Here is an 18369-nt window from a genome sequence, read left to right as displayed (position 1 = left end):
GAGTACTTTGAAGGTAGAAAAGCGCTATACAAGTACAACCCATTTATTTATTTAACTTATTTATGATTATTATTAGTACTTATTTATTATTAGTAATTATTGTTGACTATTATTAGTATTTATTGTTGACTATTATTAGTACTTATTGTGAATTATTATTAGTACTTATTGTTGATTATTATTAGAACTTATTGTTGACTATTATTAGGGCTTATTGTTAATTATTATTAGTACGTATTGCTGATTATTACTAGTACTTATTGTTGATTTTTATTAGTACTTATTGTTGATTATTATTAGTACTTATTGTTGACTATTATTAGTACTTACTGTTGATTATTATTAGTTCTTTTTGTTGATCATTAGTAATTATTGTTGACTACTATTAGTACTTATTGTTGATTATTACCTGTACTTATTGTTGATTATTATTAGTACTTATTGTTGATTATTATTAGTACTCATTGTTGACTATTATTAGTGCTTATTGTTGATTATTATTAGTACTCATTGTTGATTATTAGCAATTATTGTTGACTATTATTAGTACTTATTCTGGATTATTATTAGTACTTATTGTTGATTATTACTTGTACTTATTGTTGATTATTCGTTGTACTTATTGTTGATTATTATTAGTACTCATTGTTGACTATTATTAGTGCTTATTGTTGATTATTATTATAACTTACTGTTGATTATTATTAGTACTTATTGTTTATCATTGTTAGTATGTATTGTTGATTATTATTAGTATTTATTGTTGATTATTATTAGTACTTATTGTTTCTTATTATTAGTACACATTGTTTCTTATTATTAGTACGTATTGTTGATTATTATTAGTACTTATTGATTATTATTATTATTACTTATTGTTGACTATAATTAGTACTTATTGTTGATCATTAGTTGTACTTACTGTTTATTATTATTAGTACTTATTGTTGACTATTATTAGTACTTATTGTTGATTATCATTATAACTTACTGTTGATTATTATTAGTACTTATTGTTTATCATTGTTAGTATGTATTGTCGATTATTATTAGTATTTATTGTTGATTATTATTAGTACTTATTGTTTCTTATTATTAGTACACATTGTTTCTTATTATTAGTACGTATTGTTGATTATTATTAGTACTTATTGATTATTATTATTAGTACTTATTGTTGACTATTATTAGTACTTATTGTTGATTATTATTAGTACTTATTGTTGGTTATTAGTACTTATTGTTTATTATTGGTACTTATTGTTTATTATTAGTACTTATTGTTGACTATTATTAGTACTTATTGTTGACTATTAGTACCTTTTGTTGATTATAATTAGTACTTATTGTTGATTATTAGTAATTATTGTTGACTATTATTAGTACTTATTGTTGACTATTATTGGTACTTATTGTGGATTACTATTAGTACTTATTGTTGACTATTATTAGTACTTATTGTTGACTATTATTAGTACTTATTGTGGATTACTATTAGTACTTATTGTTGACTATTATTAGTACTTATTGTTGATGATGATGATGATGATTATTATTAGTACTTATTGACTGGGAGGTTGTGAGTTCAAACCCCGGGTCGAGTCATACCAAAGAGTACAAAAAAAGGGACCCATTGCCTCTTATTGGTTGGCGGTCCAAACAAACGCGGCGTGATTGGTCGGTCGGATTCGCCTCGGCCAATCGGACTCCCGCGGGACTCCGCCCCCTTTCCCGTCGGTGACGCGCGGGCGCTCCGGGCGCGGCGGTTGGCTGCGAGGTGCGTGAGTGACAGGCGCGTGGCCGCCAGCCGCGCAGGGGGTTGGGAGCGCGGGCGCTGTCCGCACGAGAGCAGGTCCTGAAACGCGGGGGTGCGCGCGCGACCAGGAGCGGCTCTCTCCGTCTCATCTTCACTTTCACGCCGCGAACTTCCTCCTTTTTTCTGCTGATTTTTTTGTGTGTGTGTTTTTTTTTTTTTAAAACAACACCACCAGAGATAAAGGGGAAGAAAGTGTTTGACAAGTCGAACGCGCGGGACAGCGGACGAGGATTGTTCCGCGGCGGGCACCGGGGACATGACACTCGGACACCGGGGCACTCCTCCGCAGCTTCACCGGGGCACTCCTCCGCAGCTTCACCGGGGCACTCCTCCGCAGCTTCCCCGGCGGGACGACGTGACCGCCCGCAGTGGAGGAACACGCTTCATCGTGGATTTGTCACCTTTTTCATGCTTCTTTTTTGAAGTTAAGACAAGCTTTTATTTGCCTATTTATCTTTTTCTTGTGGATGAGCGCCATTATTATTACTGAGGATCCCATTTTTTTGTTTTTATTCACTTATATAAATACATTAAAAAAACATTTTTCTTCTTCTTCAAAAAAAAAAGTGATGTAAAATATAATTAAAAGGAGCTACTTTCCATTTTTTGGAGGGCCAAGACTGCTCACTTTATTTTTATTTTTATTTTTTTTACCCACTTTACCCCCAATGGAGATCCACTGCAAGCACGACCCTTTTGCGGCGATGCACAGTAAGTTTTTCCCCCACTCATTTTTGCATGTTTCACTCTGCTTCTTTCTACTCCTTTTCGGACAAAGTGAAACCGTAAACACTGTTGATTCATTATTTCTATTAAACATGTCATAGAATAAATACTTAATTTAACTTTATACTTATACTTTACTCAGAATGTGCATGAAATGCACTTTTTTATACACATTTTAATTAACATGTTGTTATATTGACTAAAAACCCATATGCAAGATGTTGGATTTTTGCAAATGTGTGCATTTGATTATTTTCCCTTCACTTTAAAACGTCCGGTCTGGTAGTTTCAGAATAAAACCTTACTTTATATTCATGCATTGTGAGAACAAGGCCTGAAATGTCCTTTTCGGACAAAATGAAACCGTAAAAATTGTCGATTCATTCTTTTTTTCCCCCTTTTCTCTTCTTTTTTTAAACATCCCATAGAACAAATACTTAATTTAAGCTTTAATTCGTCTAGAATGTGCATAAAATGCATTTTTTAATATACATTTTAATTAACATGTTGTTATATTGACTAAAAACCTATATGTGGAATTTTTGCAAATGTGTGCAAAAATAATATTTTCCCTTCACTTTAAAACGTCCGGTCTGGTAGTTTCAGAATAAAACCTTACTTTATATTCATGCATTGTGAGAACAAGGCCTGAAATGTCCTTTTTGGACAAAATGAAACCAGTAAAAATTGTCGATTCATTCTTTTTTTCCTTTTTCTCTTCTTTTTTTAAACATGCCATAGAAGAAATACTTCATTTAAGCTTTAATTCGTCTAGAATGTGCATAAAATGCACTTTTTATACACATTTTAATCAACATTTAGTTATATTGACTAAAAACCTATTTGTTGGATTTTTGCAAATGTGTGCAAAAGTAATATTTTCCCCTCACTTTATAACGTCCGGTGCGTTAGTTTCAGAATAAAAACCTTACTTATATTCATGCATTGTGAGAACGAGGCCTGAAATGTGCACACCGAGGTTGTTTGCAGTTTCCTTTCAAAGGAAAAGACGCCGTTGTCTTGTCGTGGGGGTGGGCGGGCGATTTGTGGGGTCAGTAAAGAGAGAGGGGGGGTGGGGGTGAGGGGGAGAGAGAGAGAGAGGTAACAAGTCCATTGTGATTCTGCTCATAACCCATTTAGACAGTGTGGCAATGCACTTTAGTCCAGGACAGTCTTAGGCCAGGAACACAACTCTGCTAGTCCCCCGTGGCACGTTCTTAATTCACTTGCCTTAAAATAAAGACAAAAATATATTTTTTTGACATGAAATTGGCACCAATGTATTATTATCGTGGTTGCAGTACACACTAAAAAAAACGTTGGGTTAAAAAAAATAATAATAATTTAAACCCAACTGCTGGTTCAGAAAAGGACAAACCCCTAATTTTGGGCCAGGAACACAACTCTGCTAGTCCCCCATGGCACGTTCTTAATTCAATTGCCTTAAAATAAAGACAAAAAATATATTTTTCGACATGAAATTGGCACCGATGTATTATTACCGTGGTTGCAGTACACACTAAAAAAAATGTTGGGTTAAAAATCTGAGGCCAGGAACACAACTCTGCTAGTCCCCCGTGGCACGTTCTTAAGTCACTTGCCTTAAAAAAAAACACAAAAATATATTTCTCGACATGAAATTGGCACCGATGTATTATTACCGTGGTTGCAGTACACACTTAAAAAAAATGTTGGGTTAAAAAAAAAACCAATTTAAACCCAACTGCTGGCTCAAAAAAGGACAAACCCCTAATTTGAGTTATTTTAACTCAACATTTTGGGTTTAATTTTTTCAACCCAACTTTTTCGTTGAATTATTTCACCAAAAAGTAGAGGTGTTGGGTTATTCCCAATTGGGTTGAATTATTTAACCCAAGAGTTGAGTCGAGCTAACTCAATGTTGGGTTATTCCAGACCCAACTATTGGGTTGTGCAATTTTAGCGCTCCTTGACAATAGTTGGTTAAAAATGATACATTTACATGCTGGTTTGTGCTACTACTGATCCAAATTAGTTTTATTCCATTAAAATGTACCCAAAAGCCAGATATGAGTGACCTTTTTTTATACATATATTTTTTTACATTTACAAAACAGAAACATATTACAGAAGTTATTTTGAATAAAACATTTTGTTAAAATGATAAAAATATGAGACATTCATCGTTTTTTTAAACGCTTTTTATTCAGATCATTTTTTCATCTCATCTCATCTTTTTAAATTTTTTTTTTTTTTTTTACATGTTTTACCTTTTTAAAATTACATGTTTTTGGCTTTATTATTAAAGTTTATATCAAATGGATATAGCGCAGGTGTACCTAATGAATTGACCCATGAGTGCATTTATAGAAGAGAAACTTTGTCGCCTGATGTCTTCTGCAAAAAAAAAAAAAAATAATAATAATAATAATATTGGCAATAAAATTTATTTGGAATAACATTTTATCCCATAACATAAAATCAAATATGATGTGATATGAAGTGGCTTTAGGGTGGAAAAAAAATAAAAATAAAAATCGAATAACACATTATATTTAACTTTGCGCTTTAAAATAGTTCCTCAAAGCATGTGTTATATTATAAAGGCGAGTTATATAATGTGAGTGACACGCACACGCGTGGCAACTAGAACAAATCGCGTTTCCTCTCGCAGTGGTTGTCCCAAAGTCAATGATCCGCGTCGTGCACGAAGCCACAGCAAAGTTGTGGGACGCCTTAAAACGATTACACCGAAAAATGTCAAAAGAGAGAAAAGGGAGTGTTGCAAAGAGCGTGACGCGTGGAAAGTCACGTCCAGGAGCGCGCGTTTGTGCACGCGTGTCTATAATTGTGTGTTGGATCAAAATGTGTGCAATGACTTTGTATGTCCTTTTAAATCATAATAATAACAATAATAATAATACCAATAATAATAACAATAACAATAATAATAATAATAATAATAATAATAATAATAATAATAATAATAATAATAATAAAGGAACTCCTGCATGGTGCAGCAGGTCATTGTGATGATAATGTTGCATTGTGCTGCAATATTAATATGCATGACGGCTGTCGGACCGCAAGAAAGGGCAAATGTGACTTGCAAATACCAAAAAAAAAAAAAATTCTTAATTTTAAGTAGTTAAGACTTTCCCCTTCCCTCGAATTAAAAAACACATTTAAACTGAGGGCCACATTGCAGTAAAGGCTGCTTTGAGAGGGCCGATTTAAAAAAAAAAAAAAATTTTTACATTATGCTTGCGGGTAATAACCTGTGATTAATCACAATTAATCGAAATGCACGAGCATTTGATTTATTCTATTTATTTTTATTTTTAAGTTTAACTTGCTTTGTAATCACAAATAAAGGTGTCTCACAAAAATAGTTTGGCAATATAATAATATAATTGGCATGATCACATAATATTAATTTTTTTCCTCTCAAAATTTCAAGAACAAATGCATTTAGTTAAAAACAACAACATTTTTTTTTTAGTATTTTGTGGAAACCCATTTTTTCCCAGGCTTTCGTGGGCCGCTTAAAAATAATGTGGCGGGCCAGAACTGGCCCCCGGGCCTTGAGTTTGACACACACTAAAAAAAATGCTGTGTTATTTTGATAACCCAATTTACGAGTTGGGTTACATGTTGAAGTTATTTTTTATGAAGAGCAACCCATTTTTGTCATGTCTGTGTGATCATGTTTTTGTTTTGGTCATGTTCGGTTTTGTTTTTGGACTTTTTGTGCACTTTTGTTTTGTCACCATATCAACCATTAGTTTTCACCTGTCACGTCACGCACCTGTTTCACGTTTTGAGTCACGCACCGGCTTTCACTAATCATGTCTATAGTATTTAAGTTCATTGTTTTCAGTTTGTCGTTCTGACGACATCCCACAATTATGCTCTACACACTCTTCATCCTCTTAGATCCTGCTTCATGTCCCATGCCAAAGTAAGTTTTTGTTCCATGTTTATAGTCTTTTTGGTTTCATAGTTTGTTCTCCGCCATTGTGCGCGCCTTTTGTTTACTTCCTTTTTTGTAGTTATAGTGTTTAAATAAAAATGTACTTACATTCCCGTCTCGCCCGAGCCAACTTTCCGTTGCATCCCGGAAAAGCTAACACCCAAGACCAAGTCATGAAAATTTTTTGGGTTACAAGGGTATTATTTTACCAAAATTTCAGGGTTTTCAAAACTACGAACCATTTTTGGGTTGTTTTTCCAATGACTAACACATTTTAGGCTTTTTTATTTTTTAATTAAAAAGTTACTTTTTTCCTGGAAGGGAATTTTATTAAGGATTAATCTCGTTAACATTATTTACAATCACACATCTTATGTACATGAACATATGTGAGCATGTTGTATAAAACTACTATGACCATACATGGCAATTCTTGTAAAAAAAAAAAAAATTGTCACTCATATCTTGCTTTCGAGTATATTTTAATGGAATACAAATAATTTAGATCAGTAGTTGGGAAGGAGTAGGACAAAACAGCAGTAAAATGTATAATTTTTAACCAACTATTGGTTCAAGGAGCGCTAAATTACACAACCCAATAGTTGGGTTGGGAATAACCCAACTATTGTAGTGAGCATAACTCAGCTTTTGTGTTAAATACATTCAACCCAATATTTGGGTTATGGATCAGCCAACATTGAGTTAGCTTAACTCAACTTTTGGGTTAAATAATTCAACCCAATAGTTTGGTTGGGAATAACACAACATTAAATTATCATAACTCAATTTTTGGGTCAAATAATTTAACCCAATAGTTTGGTTGGGAATAACCCAAAATTAAGTTATCATAACTCAACTTTTGGGTTAAATAATTCAACCCAATAGTTTGGTTGGGAATAACCCAACATTAAGTCATCATAACTCAACTTTTGGGTTAAATAATTCAACCCAATAGTTTGGTAGGGAACAACCCAACATTAAGTTATCATAACTCAACTTTTGGGTTAAACAAATTAAACCCAATAGTTTGATTGGGAATAACCCAATATTAAGTTATCATACCTCAACTTTTGGGCTAAATAATTCAACCCAATAGTTCGGTTGGGAATAACCCAACATTAAGCTATCATAACTCAACTTTTGGGTTAAATAATTCAACCCAATAGTTGGGTTGGGAATAACCCAACATTAAATGATCAAAACTCAACTTTTGGGTTAAGTAATTCAACCCAATAGTTCGGTTGGGAATAACCTAACATTAAATGATCATAACTCTACTTTTGGGTTAAATAATTCAACCCCATAGTTTGGTTGGGAATAACCCAACATTAAGTTATCATAACTCAACTTTTGGGTCAAACAAATTCAACCCAATAGTTTGGTTGGGAATAACCCAACATTAAGTTATCATAACTCAACTTTTGGGTTAAATAATTCAACCTCATAGTTTGGTTGAAAATAATCCAACATTAAGTTATCATAACTCAACTTTTGGGTTTATTAATTCGACCCAATAGTTCGGTTGGGAACAACCCAATATTAAGTTATCATAACTTAACTTTTGGGTTAAACAAATTAAACCCAATAGTTTGATTGGGAAAACCCAACATTAAGTTATCGTAACTCAACTTTTGGGTTAAATAATTCAACCCAATAGTTTGGTTGGGAATAACCCAACATTAAGTTATCATAACTCAACTTTTGGGTTAAATAATTCAACCCAATAGTTTAGTTGGGAATAACCCAACATTAAGTCATCATAACTCAACTTTTGGGTTAAACAAATTCAACCCAATAGTTCGGTTGGGAATAACCCAACATTAAGTCATCATAACTCAACTTTTTGGTGAAATATATAAACACAAAAGTTGGGTTGAAAAATTAACCCAAAATATTGAGTTAAAATAACTCAAATAAGTGGTTTGTCCTCTTCTGAACCAGCAGTTGGGTTAAAATTGGGCAATTTTTTAACCCAACATGTTTTAGTGCGCACCTGTGGTCTATTAGTATTCTCACAGACAACTTTGCAGCCAAAAGTCATTTTTTTCTTGCAAAGATACAACGAGGGGAAAAAAAAGGAGAAGGTAGCTTGTTGCATTATTTTGGTGATATTTTGGGGGCTTGAGGCCGGGACTCAGGAGAACTATGGAGGCAGATAGTGAGAGACACAGACGCTAATGGAGCCTATTTTCTGCTCGGAAGACTTTGAATATATTCTGCTTTATCTGCGGGAAACAGTGAATCAATCAAAGATTTAAGGAGGCTCTGGAGTCGGGAGGAATAAATGAAAACACGACAATGACGGTCCCCACGTGGTCGGCTGCGTGTTCGCAGGAGAGAAAATGAAACCGCTGCCTGGTGCCAAAAGTTCCCCCCCGACACTCTCAGGAGGCTCCAGCTTCCAGAGGAAGACCTTGAAGAGCCAAGAGTCCCAATTTGGCAAAGATCTTGTGTGTCATTTGCAACAAAACCTCTGCAGCTGCCAGTCATTGTGTGGCCAAGTGCAGCTATCACCTGCACAGGTGTCAAACTCTCTCAAATGTGGCCCTATACATCATTAATGTGGCCCTCCACATCATTAATGTGCCCCACCATGTATTTTTAAAGTGCCCCACCACGTCATTGAAATGTGCGCCGCCATTTCATTTTATTGTGTCCCTCAACATCATTTGAAGTGACCCGTAACATTATTGTAATGTTGACCGCCGTATCATTTTATTGTGGCCCTCAACATCATTTAAAGTGACCCGTAACATTATTGTAATGTTGACTGCCGTATCATTTTATTGTGGCTCTCAACATCATTTAAAGTGCACCATAACATTATTCTAATGTTATATCATTTTATCGTGGACCGCCACTTCATTTTAATGTGGCACACCACATCATTTGAGGTGGCCTGCCATATCGTTTTTGTGCTCCGCCACTTTATTTTTTAGGTGGCCCGCCATATCATTTAAAGTCGCCCACCACATTGTTTTTATGGACCGCCACATCATTTTAAAGTGGCACACCACATCATTTGAGGTGACCTGCCACGTCATTTAATGTGCCCCGCCACTTTATTTTAAATATGGCCCACCACATAGTTTTTGTGCTCCGCCACTTTATTTTTTATGTGGCCCGCCATATCATTTAAAGTCGCCCAGCACATCGTTTTTGTGGACCGCCACTTCATTTTATGTGGCACCAGTGTTGGGACTAACGCGTTACAAAGTAACGCGTTACTGTAACGCCGTTAGATTCGGCGGTAACTAGTAATCTAACGCGTTATTTTTTTATATTCAGTAATTCAGTTACCGTTACTACATGATGCGTTACTGCGTTATTTTACGTTACTTTTTTGTAGTATAAAGTGTGTTTTATCGGAGGGCTGCTGTGTCATCGTTCTGATTCTTCTTGTGTCACAAGCCGGAGAAGAGAGAGAGACACGCGCTCTGTGTGTGAGTGTGAGTGTGAGTGTGTGGAGGGAGGAGAGGGGGGAAGGAGGGCGTGTCTGATCATGGCGGAGCCAGAAGTCGAGTTTGCTAACATGGAGATATTTTCACTACTTTTCTTTTGTCGAGCACAAAGAAAATAACAATTTAGTTAAATGTAAATTGTGCTTTGGATCAAAGATCCCATCTACTGCCCAAAACAGCAATTCAAATCTGCTGAAACAAGCTACATAGCAACATGCTTCGACGAAGCTAGTAAAGAGAGACAGAGACTCCAATGACACTTCACCATGTAAGGATTAACTCTGCCTCTGCTCATCTTTCAGAACTGAAGGTACACACACTCTGTCAATCATAAAGAGGGATGCTAGTGGGCCAGGCCAATCTTTCCTTATCTCTAAACTAAAACTGGGGAAATGTGTAGAGTGTTCTGGGCTTCAGACATGATTTTGTGTCAGAATTTCTTGAGGAAAAAATGCCTGGTTAGGCTTTGTGTATGTAGTGTGTGCCTTTCTTGCTTTACAGCTATGCTGTTATTATGCTGTTTGTTACTTATGTATGTTATGTTGCAGCTATTTAAAATAGTTTTGTCAATTTGTTCTGGCCAGAAACAAATTGGCCTTTGTAACATATCTTTGTCTTTGTGTGTTGTATGTAGACCACATGGCTTAGCAGAGTTCAGTGATACAAATGTATGTCAAGTTGATCAACAGATTGTATTATTCTCCAGTGCAATAACAGTACTGAAATAAAGGCTAAAAGGGCATTAATTGGAGCTTTAAAAAAAAAGAAGAAAAAAAGAAGTAACTAAATAGTTACTTTTCACAGTAACGCATTACTTTTTGGTGTAAGTAACTGAGTTAGTAACTGAGTTACTTTTGAAATGAAGTAACTAGTACATAATTTGAAGTGGACTGTCACATCATTTTTATTGGCCCACCACATTCTTTTTGTGGACCGCCACATCATTTTAATGTGGCACACCAAATCATTTGAGGTGACCTGCCACATCATTTTATGTGCCCCGCCAATTTATTTTAAATATGGTCCACCACATCGTTTTTGTGCTCAGCCATTGTATTTTAATGTGGCCCACCATATCATTTAAAGTCGCCAAGCACATAATTTTTGTGGACCGCCACTTCATTTTATGTGGCACACCACATCATTTGATGTGGCCCGCCATATCATTTAAAGTGGACCACCACATTGTTTTTGTGGACCGCCACTTAATTTTAATGTGGCAAACCACATAATTTGATGTGGCCTGTCGCATCATTTCATGTGCACCGCCACTTTATTTTAATGTGGGCCACTACATCGTTTTTGTGCTCCGCCACTTTATTTTTTTATGTGGCCCGCCGTATCATTTAAAGTCGCCCACCACATCATTTTTGTGGACTGCCACTTCATTTTAAGTGGCACACCACATCTTTTGCAGTGGCCTGCCATATAATTTAAATTGGACCACCACATCGTTTTTGTGGACCGCCACTTCATTTTATGTGGCACACCACATCATTTTAATGTGGCCCGCCATATCATTTAAAGTGGCCCACCACATTGTTTTTATGGACCGCCACATCATTTTAAAGTGGCACACCACATCATTTGATGTGGCCCGCCATATCATTTAAAGTGGACCACCACATTGTTTTTGTGGACCGCCACTTAATTTTAATGTGGCAAACCACATAATTTGATGTGGCCTGTCACATCATTTCATGTGCACCGCCACTTTATTTTAATGTGGGCCACCACATCGTTTTTGTGCTCCGCCACTTTATTTTTTATGTGGCCCGCCGTATCATTTAAAGTCGCCCACCACATCATTTTTGTGGACTGCCACTTCATTTTAAGTGGCACACCACATCTTTTGCAGTGGCCTGCCATATAATTTAAATTGGCCCACCACATCGTTTTTGTGGACCGCCACTTCATTTTATGTGGCACACCACATCATTTGATGTGGCCCGCCATATCATTTAAATTGGCCCACCACATTGTTTTTATGGACCGCCACATCATTTTAAAGTGGCACACCACATCATTTGAGGTGACCTGCCACATCATTTAATGTGCCCCGCCACTTTATTTTAAATATGGCCCACCACATCGTTTTTGTGCTGCGCCAATTTATTTTTAGGTGGCCCGCCATATCATTTAAAGTCGCCCAGCACATCGTTTTTGTGGACCGTCACTTCATTTTATGTGGCACACCACATCATTTGATGTGGCCCACCATTTCATTTAAATTGGCCCACCACATTGTTTTTATGGACCGCCACATCATTTTAAAGTGGCACACCACATCATTTGAGGTGACCTGCCACATCATTTAATGTCCCCCGCCACTTTATTTTAAATATGGCCCACCAGATCGTTTTTGTGCTGCGCTACTTTATTTTTATGTGGCCCGCCATATCATTTAAAGTCGCCCACCACATTGTTTTTGTGGACCGCCACTTAATTTTAAAGTGGCAAACCACATAATTTGAAGTGGCCTGCCACATCATTTCATGTGCACCGCCACTTAATTTTAATGTGGGCCACCACATCGTTTTTGTGCTCCGCCACTTTATTTTTTACGTGGCCCGCCGTATCATTTAAAGTCGCCCACCACATCATTTTTGTGGACCGCCACTTCATTTTATGTGGCACACCACATCATTTGAATTGGCCCACCATATCATTTAATTGGCCCAACACATTGTTTTTGTGGACCGCCACTTAATTTTAACGTGACAAACCACATAATTTGAATTGGCCTGTCACATCATTTCATGTGCACCGCCACTTTATTTTAATGTGGGCCACCACATCGTTTTTGTGCTCCGCCACTTTATTTTTTATGTGGCCCGCCATATCATTTAAAGTCGCCCACCACGCTCCTCATCATTTTAACGTGGCTCTCCACATAATTTGATGTGGCCCGCCACTTTATTTTAAAGTAGCCCACCACATCGTTTTTGTGTCCCTCCACATAATTTGATGTGGCCTGCCTCATCTTTTAACGTGGTCCGCCACATTTTAAATTGTCCCGCCACATTATTTTAAAGTGGCCTGCCATATCATTTAGAATGGCTCACCACATCACGTTTGTGGACCGTCACTACATTTTAATGTGGCATGCCTTATAATTCTAATGTTGTCTGCCACATCATTTAATGTGTTCAGCCACATCATTTTATATGGTCCGCAATATCATTTTAAAGTGCGCCACAATATCATTCTAATTTGGCCTGCCATTTTATTTTATTGTGGCCGGCCACATCATTTTATGAGGTCTGCCACATCATTTAAAGTGGTCATCCACATCATTTTAAAATGGCCCTCCATGTTATCCTAATGTGGCCCACCACATCAAGTTGCTGTGTACTGTCACTTCATTTTAATGTGGCACACCACAAAATTCCAATGTGGTACGCCACGTAATTTTAATGTGGGCCCCATATCATTTTAAAGTGACCCCCCACATCATTTTATGTGGTCTGCTACTTCATTTAATGTGGTCACCCACATCATTGTAAAATGGCCTTCCATGTTATTTTTAGGTGGCCCTCCATGTTATCTTAAAGTGGTCTGCCACATCATTTTATCGTGACCCACCAAATCAATTTACTTTGTACTGCCACATCATTTTAAATTGACCCCCATGTCCTTTTAAAGTGGTCCCCATGTCATTTTAAAATGGCCCCCCGAAACATCATTTCATGTGGTCTGCCACGTCATTTAAAGTGGTCACCCACATCATTTTAACATGGACTTCCATGTTATTTTTATGTGGCCCTCCATGTTATTTTAACGTGGTCCGCCACATCATTTTATTGTGGCCCACCACATCAATTTACTCTATACTGCCAAATCATTTTAAAGTGGCCCCCATATCATTTTAAAGTAGCCCCTCCGACCCCTCACCCCCCACATAATTGTATGTGGTCTGCCACATCATTTAATGTGGTTACCAAGATCATTTCAAAACGGTCTTCCATGTTATTTTTATGTGGCACTCCATCACATCAATTTACTTTGTACTTTCACTTCATTTTAAAGTGGCCCCCATGTCATTTTAAACTAGCCCCTAGGTAATTTTAAAGTGGCCCCCGAAACATCATTCTATGTGGTCTGCCACATCATTTAAAGTGGTCACCCACATCATTTTAAAATGGCCCTCATGCTATCTTAATGTGGTCCGCCACATCATTTTATTGTGGCCCACCACATCAATTTACATTTTAACAAAGTTAAAATATATATTTTTTTACCAAGATCATTTCAAAATGGTGTTCCATGGTATTTTTAAGTGGCACTCCATAACGTCAATTTACTTTGTACTTTCACTTCATTTTAAATTGGCCCCCATGTCATTTTAAACTAGCCCCTAGGTAATTTTAAAGTGGCCCCCGAAACATCATTCTCTGTGGTCTGCCACATCATTTAAAGTGGTCACCCACTTCATTTTAAAATGGCCCTCCATGTTATCTTAATGTGGTCCGCCACATCATTTTATTGTGGCCCACCACATCAATTTACATTTTAACAAAGTTAAAATAATTTTTTTTTACCAAGATCATTTCAAAATGGTCTTCCATGGTATTTTTAAGTGGCACTCCATGTTATCTTTAATGTGACCCACCACATCAATTTACTTTGTACTGCCACATAATTTTTAAAGTGGCCCCCATGTCATTTTAAAGTGCCCCCCCCCCACATCATTTTTTGTGGTCTGCCACATCATTGGTTACCAAGATCATTTTAAATTGGCCTTCCATGTTATTTTTTTGTAGCCCTGCATGTTATCTTAATGTGGCCCGCCACCTCATTTTATTGTGGCCTGCAAAAGGCTGGAAACACAAAAAAAAACACTTTCTGGCTAAATGTGTTTGTCCTTTCAATAATTGCATATTTTCTACACTTGAATATTATCTGATGTTTTTTGGGTTATGAAGATTAAATCAGCACCCCCCACCATCCCAAAAGGGACAAGCGGTAGAAAATGGATGGATGGCTGGATGAAACTGAAACCCTTAAATATCTGCTTGTCATCTTTCAAGTTATCCGTACAAAATATAGTCACCGCCTTTGCAAATTGTGTAACAATGCTATTATACCTTCACTGTTACATGCGGCCCTCCATCATTTCGAAGTGGCCCTCAATAAAAGACTTTGACACCCCGGACTATTCCGAATAATTCTACAGGGTAATAATTCGGTTTTTTCTACTCATCCGTATCAGTTTTTGTAGGCCGGGGGAGTGAAAAGTGCGAGGCATAATCCTCTGAGAATATAGTCTAATGCCTCCAGTAAATACACAGATAAGTGAATAAATAGTTACCCATAAGGCATTGCTGTACAAAGCCAGGTATTTGGTCCAGATAGGAAGGCTGAGAAGAACCATTTCCTTTCCGTCTTATCTGACGGACGAGGAGAGGACAGGAGAAGGGGGAGGTGGGGGGAAGGGCCGGTGTGCTCACAGCAGGGTGCAGAAAATCAGATTCTATGGGAGAAAAAAAAAAAAATCAGGAGAAAGAAGTTTGCAACACAGCCGAGCCTCTAAAGATGAGCTTCATCTGCAGCGGACTTCAGATTTTTTGTTGTCCATAAATTAACTATTAAAAAGCCAAACATCGTAAAACCTTTTTTTATTATTTTTTATTTTTTATTGTTTAAGTAAATTGTTATAAGTACACCTCTGCATAACATTGTATCTTTATGAAAATAAATATGGATTAACTTAAAACAACTGTAGAGGACGAGCCAAGTGGACGCCACCGTCATACTTTGAAGTCAATATTGTGTCTCACCTTCTTTATCAAAGTGCTGGCACTCGCATGTTTCTTTGATTGACTCCATGCATGTTGGCTTATCGTGTACTTGTAGTTAATACAAAAAAAACAACTACAGTAGAACTGTTGGAGGACACACAACCATGCTTTCAGACAGCAATCCACGTTGTTGTGTTTATGTTATTGGTGAAGTGTAAAAGTGGTGTACTTTAGTGTTATTGGTGAAGTGTAACAGTGGTGTACTTTAGTGTTATTGGTGAAGTGTAACAGTGGTGTACTTTAGTGTTATTGGTGAAGTGTAACAGTAGTGTACTTTAGTGTTATTGGTGAAGTGTAACAGTGGTGTACTTTAGTGTTATTGGTGAAGTGTAACAGTGGTGTACTTTAGTGTTATTGGTGAAGTGTAACAGTGGTGTACTTTAGTGTTATTGGTGAAGTGTAACAGTGGTGTACTTTAGTGTTATTGGTGAAGTGTAACAGTGGTGTACTTTAGTGTTATTGGTGAAGTGTAACAGTGGTGTACTTTAGTGTTATTGGTGAAGTGTAACAGTGGTGTACTTTAGTGTTATTGGTGATGTGTAACAGCGGTGTACTTTAGTGTTATTGGTGAAGTGTAACAGTGGTGTACTTTAGTGTTATTGGTGAAGTGCAACAGTGGTGTACTTTAGTGTTATTAGTGAAGTGTAAAAGTGGTGTACTTTAGTGTTATTGGTGAAGTGCAACAGTGGTGTACTTTAGTGTTATTGGTGAAGTGTAACAGTGGTGTACTTTAGTGTTATTGGTGAAGTGTAACAGTGGTGTACTTTAGTGTTATTGGTGAAGTGTAACTGTGGTGTACTTTAGTGTTATTGGTGAAGTGTAACAGTGGTGTACTTTAGTGTTATTGGTGATGTGTAACAGCGGTGTACTTTAGTGTTATTGGTGAAGTGTAACAGTGGTGTACTTTAGTGTTATTGGTGAAGTGTAACAGTGGTGTACTTTAGTGTTATTGGTGAAGTGTAACAGTGGTGTACTTTAGTGTTATTGGTGAAGTGTAACAGTGGTGTACTTTAGTGTTATTGGTGAAGTGTAACAGTGGTGTACTTTAGTGTTATTGGTGAAGTGTAACAGTGGTGTACTTTAGTGTTATTGGTGAAGTGTAACAGTGGTGTACTTTAGTGTTATTGGTGAAGTGTAACAGTGGTGTACTTTAGTGTTATTGGTGAAGTGTAACAGTGGTGTACTTTAGTGTTATTGGTGAAGTGTAACAGTGGTGTACTTTAGTGTTATTGGTGAAGTGTAACAGTGGTGTACTTTAGTGTTATTGGTGAAGTGTAACAGTGGTGTACTTTAGTGTTATTGGTGAAGTGTAACAGCGGTGTACTTTAGTGTTATTGGTGAAGTGTAACAGCGGTGTACTTTAGTGTTATTGGTGAAGTGTAACAGCGGTGTACTTTAGTGTTATTGGTGAAGTGTAACAGCGGTGTACTTTAGTGTTATTGGTGAAGTGTAACAGTGGTGTACTTTAGTGTTATTGGTGAAGTGTAAAAGTGGTGTACTTTAGTGTTATTGGTGAAGTGCAACAGTGATGTACTTTAGTGTTATTGGGTGAAGTGTAACAGTGGTGTACTTTAGTGTTATTGGTGAAGTGTAACAGTGGTGTACTTGAGTGTTATTGGTGAAGTGTAACAGTGGTGTACTTTAGTGTTATTGGTGAAGTGTAACAGTGGTGTACTTTAGTGTTATTGGTGAAGTGTAACAGTGGTGTACTTTAGTGTTATTGGTGACGTGTAACAGTGGTGTACTTGAGTGTTATTGGTGAAGTGTAACAGTGGTGTACTTTAGTGTTATTGGTGAAGTGTAACAGTGGTGTACTTTAGTGTTATTGGTGAAGTGTAACAGTGGTGTACTTTAGTGTTATTGGTGAAGTGTAACAGTGGTGTACTTTAGTGTTATTGGTGAAGTGTAACAGTGGTGTACTTTAGTGTTATTGGTGAAGTGTAACAGTGGTGTACTTTAGTGTTATTGGTGAAGTGTAACAGTGGTGTACTTTAGTGTTATTGGTGAAGTGTAACAGTGGTGTACTTTAGTGTTATTGGTGAAGTGTAACAGTGGTGTACTTTAGTGTTATTGGTGAAGTGTAACAGTGATGTACTTTAGTGTTATTGGTGAAGTGTAACAGTGGTGTACTTTAGTGTTATTGGTGAAGTGTAACAGTGGTGTACTTTAGTGTTATTGGTGAAGTGTAATAGTGGTGTACTTTAGTGTTATTGGTGAAGTGTAATAGTGGTGTACTTTAGTGTTATTGGTGAAGTGTAAAAGTGGTGTACTTTAGTGTTATTGGTGAAGTGCAACAGTGGTGTACTTTAGTGTTATTGGGTGAAGTGTAACAGTGGTGTACTTTAGTGTTATTGGTGAAGTGCAACAGTGGTGTACTTTAGTGTTATTGGTGAAGTGTAACAGTGGTGTACTTTAGTGTTATTGGTGAAGTGTAACAGTGGTGTACTTTAGTGTTATTGGTGAAGTGTAACAGTGGTGTACTTTAGTGTTATTGGTGAAGTGTAACAGTGGTGTACTTTAGTGTTATTGGTGAAGTGTAACAGTAGTGTACTTTAGTGTTATTGGTGAAGTGTAACAGTGGTGTACTTTAGTGTTATTGGTGAAGTGTAACAG

General features: G+C 36.8%; 1 protein-coding gene across 2 annotated transcripts in view; it reads left to right on the top strand.

The window, feature by feature from the left end:
- The first annotated feature begins 1983 nt into the window (after positions 1–1983).
- pax5 (paired box 5) overlaps positions 1984–18369 on the top strand; it is a 232053-nt gene continuing 215667 nt past the window's right edge. Inside the window, exon 1 of one of the 2 annotated variants that reach the window (XM_061977033.1) lies at positions 1984–2527. In XM_061977033.1, the coding sequence (XP_061833017.1) occupies positions 2485–2527 (43 nt within the window). In that variant the 5' untranslated portion in view covers positions 1984–2484. The remainder of the gene's footprint in view (positions 2528–18369) is intronic. The other variant, XM_061977032.1, reaches the window with a different exon arrangement.

This window comes from Nerophis lumbriciformis, linkage group LG16, assembly GCF_033978685.3.
Source record: "Nerophis lumbriciformis linkage group LG16, RoL_Nlum_v2.1, whole genome shotgun sequence".
Classification (NCBI taxonomy): Eukaryota; Metazoa; Chordata; class Actinopteri; order Syngnathiformes; family Syngnathidae; genus Nerophis; species Nerophis lumbriciformis.
The sequence above is the reverse complement of the archived record's forward strand: the minus strand, read 5'-3'. Positions and strand labels throughout refer to the sequence as shown.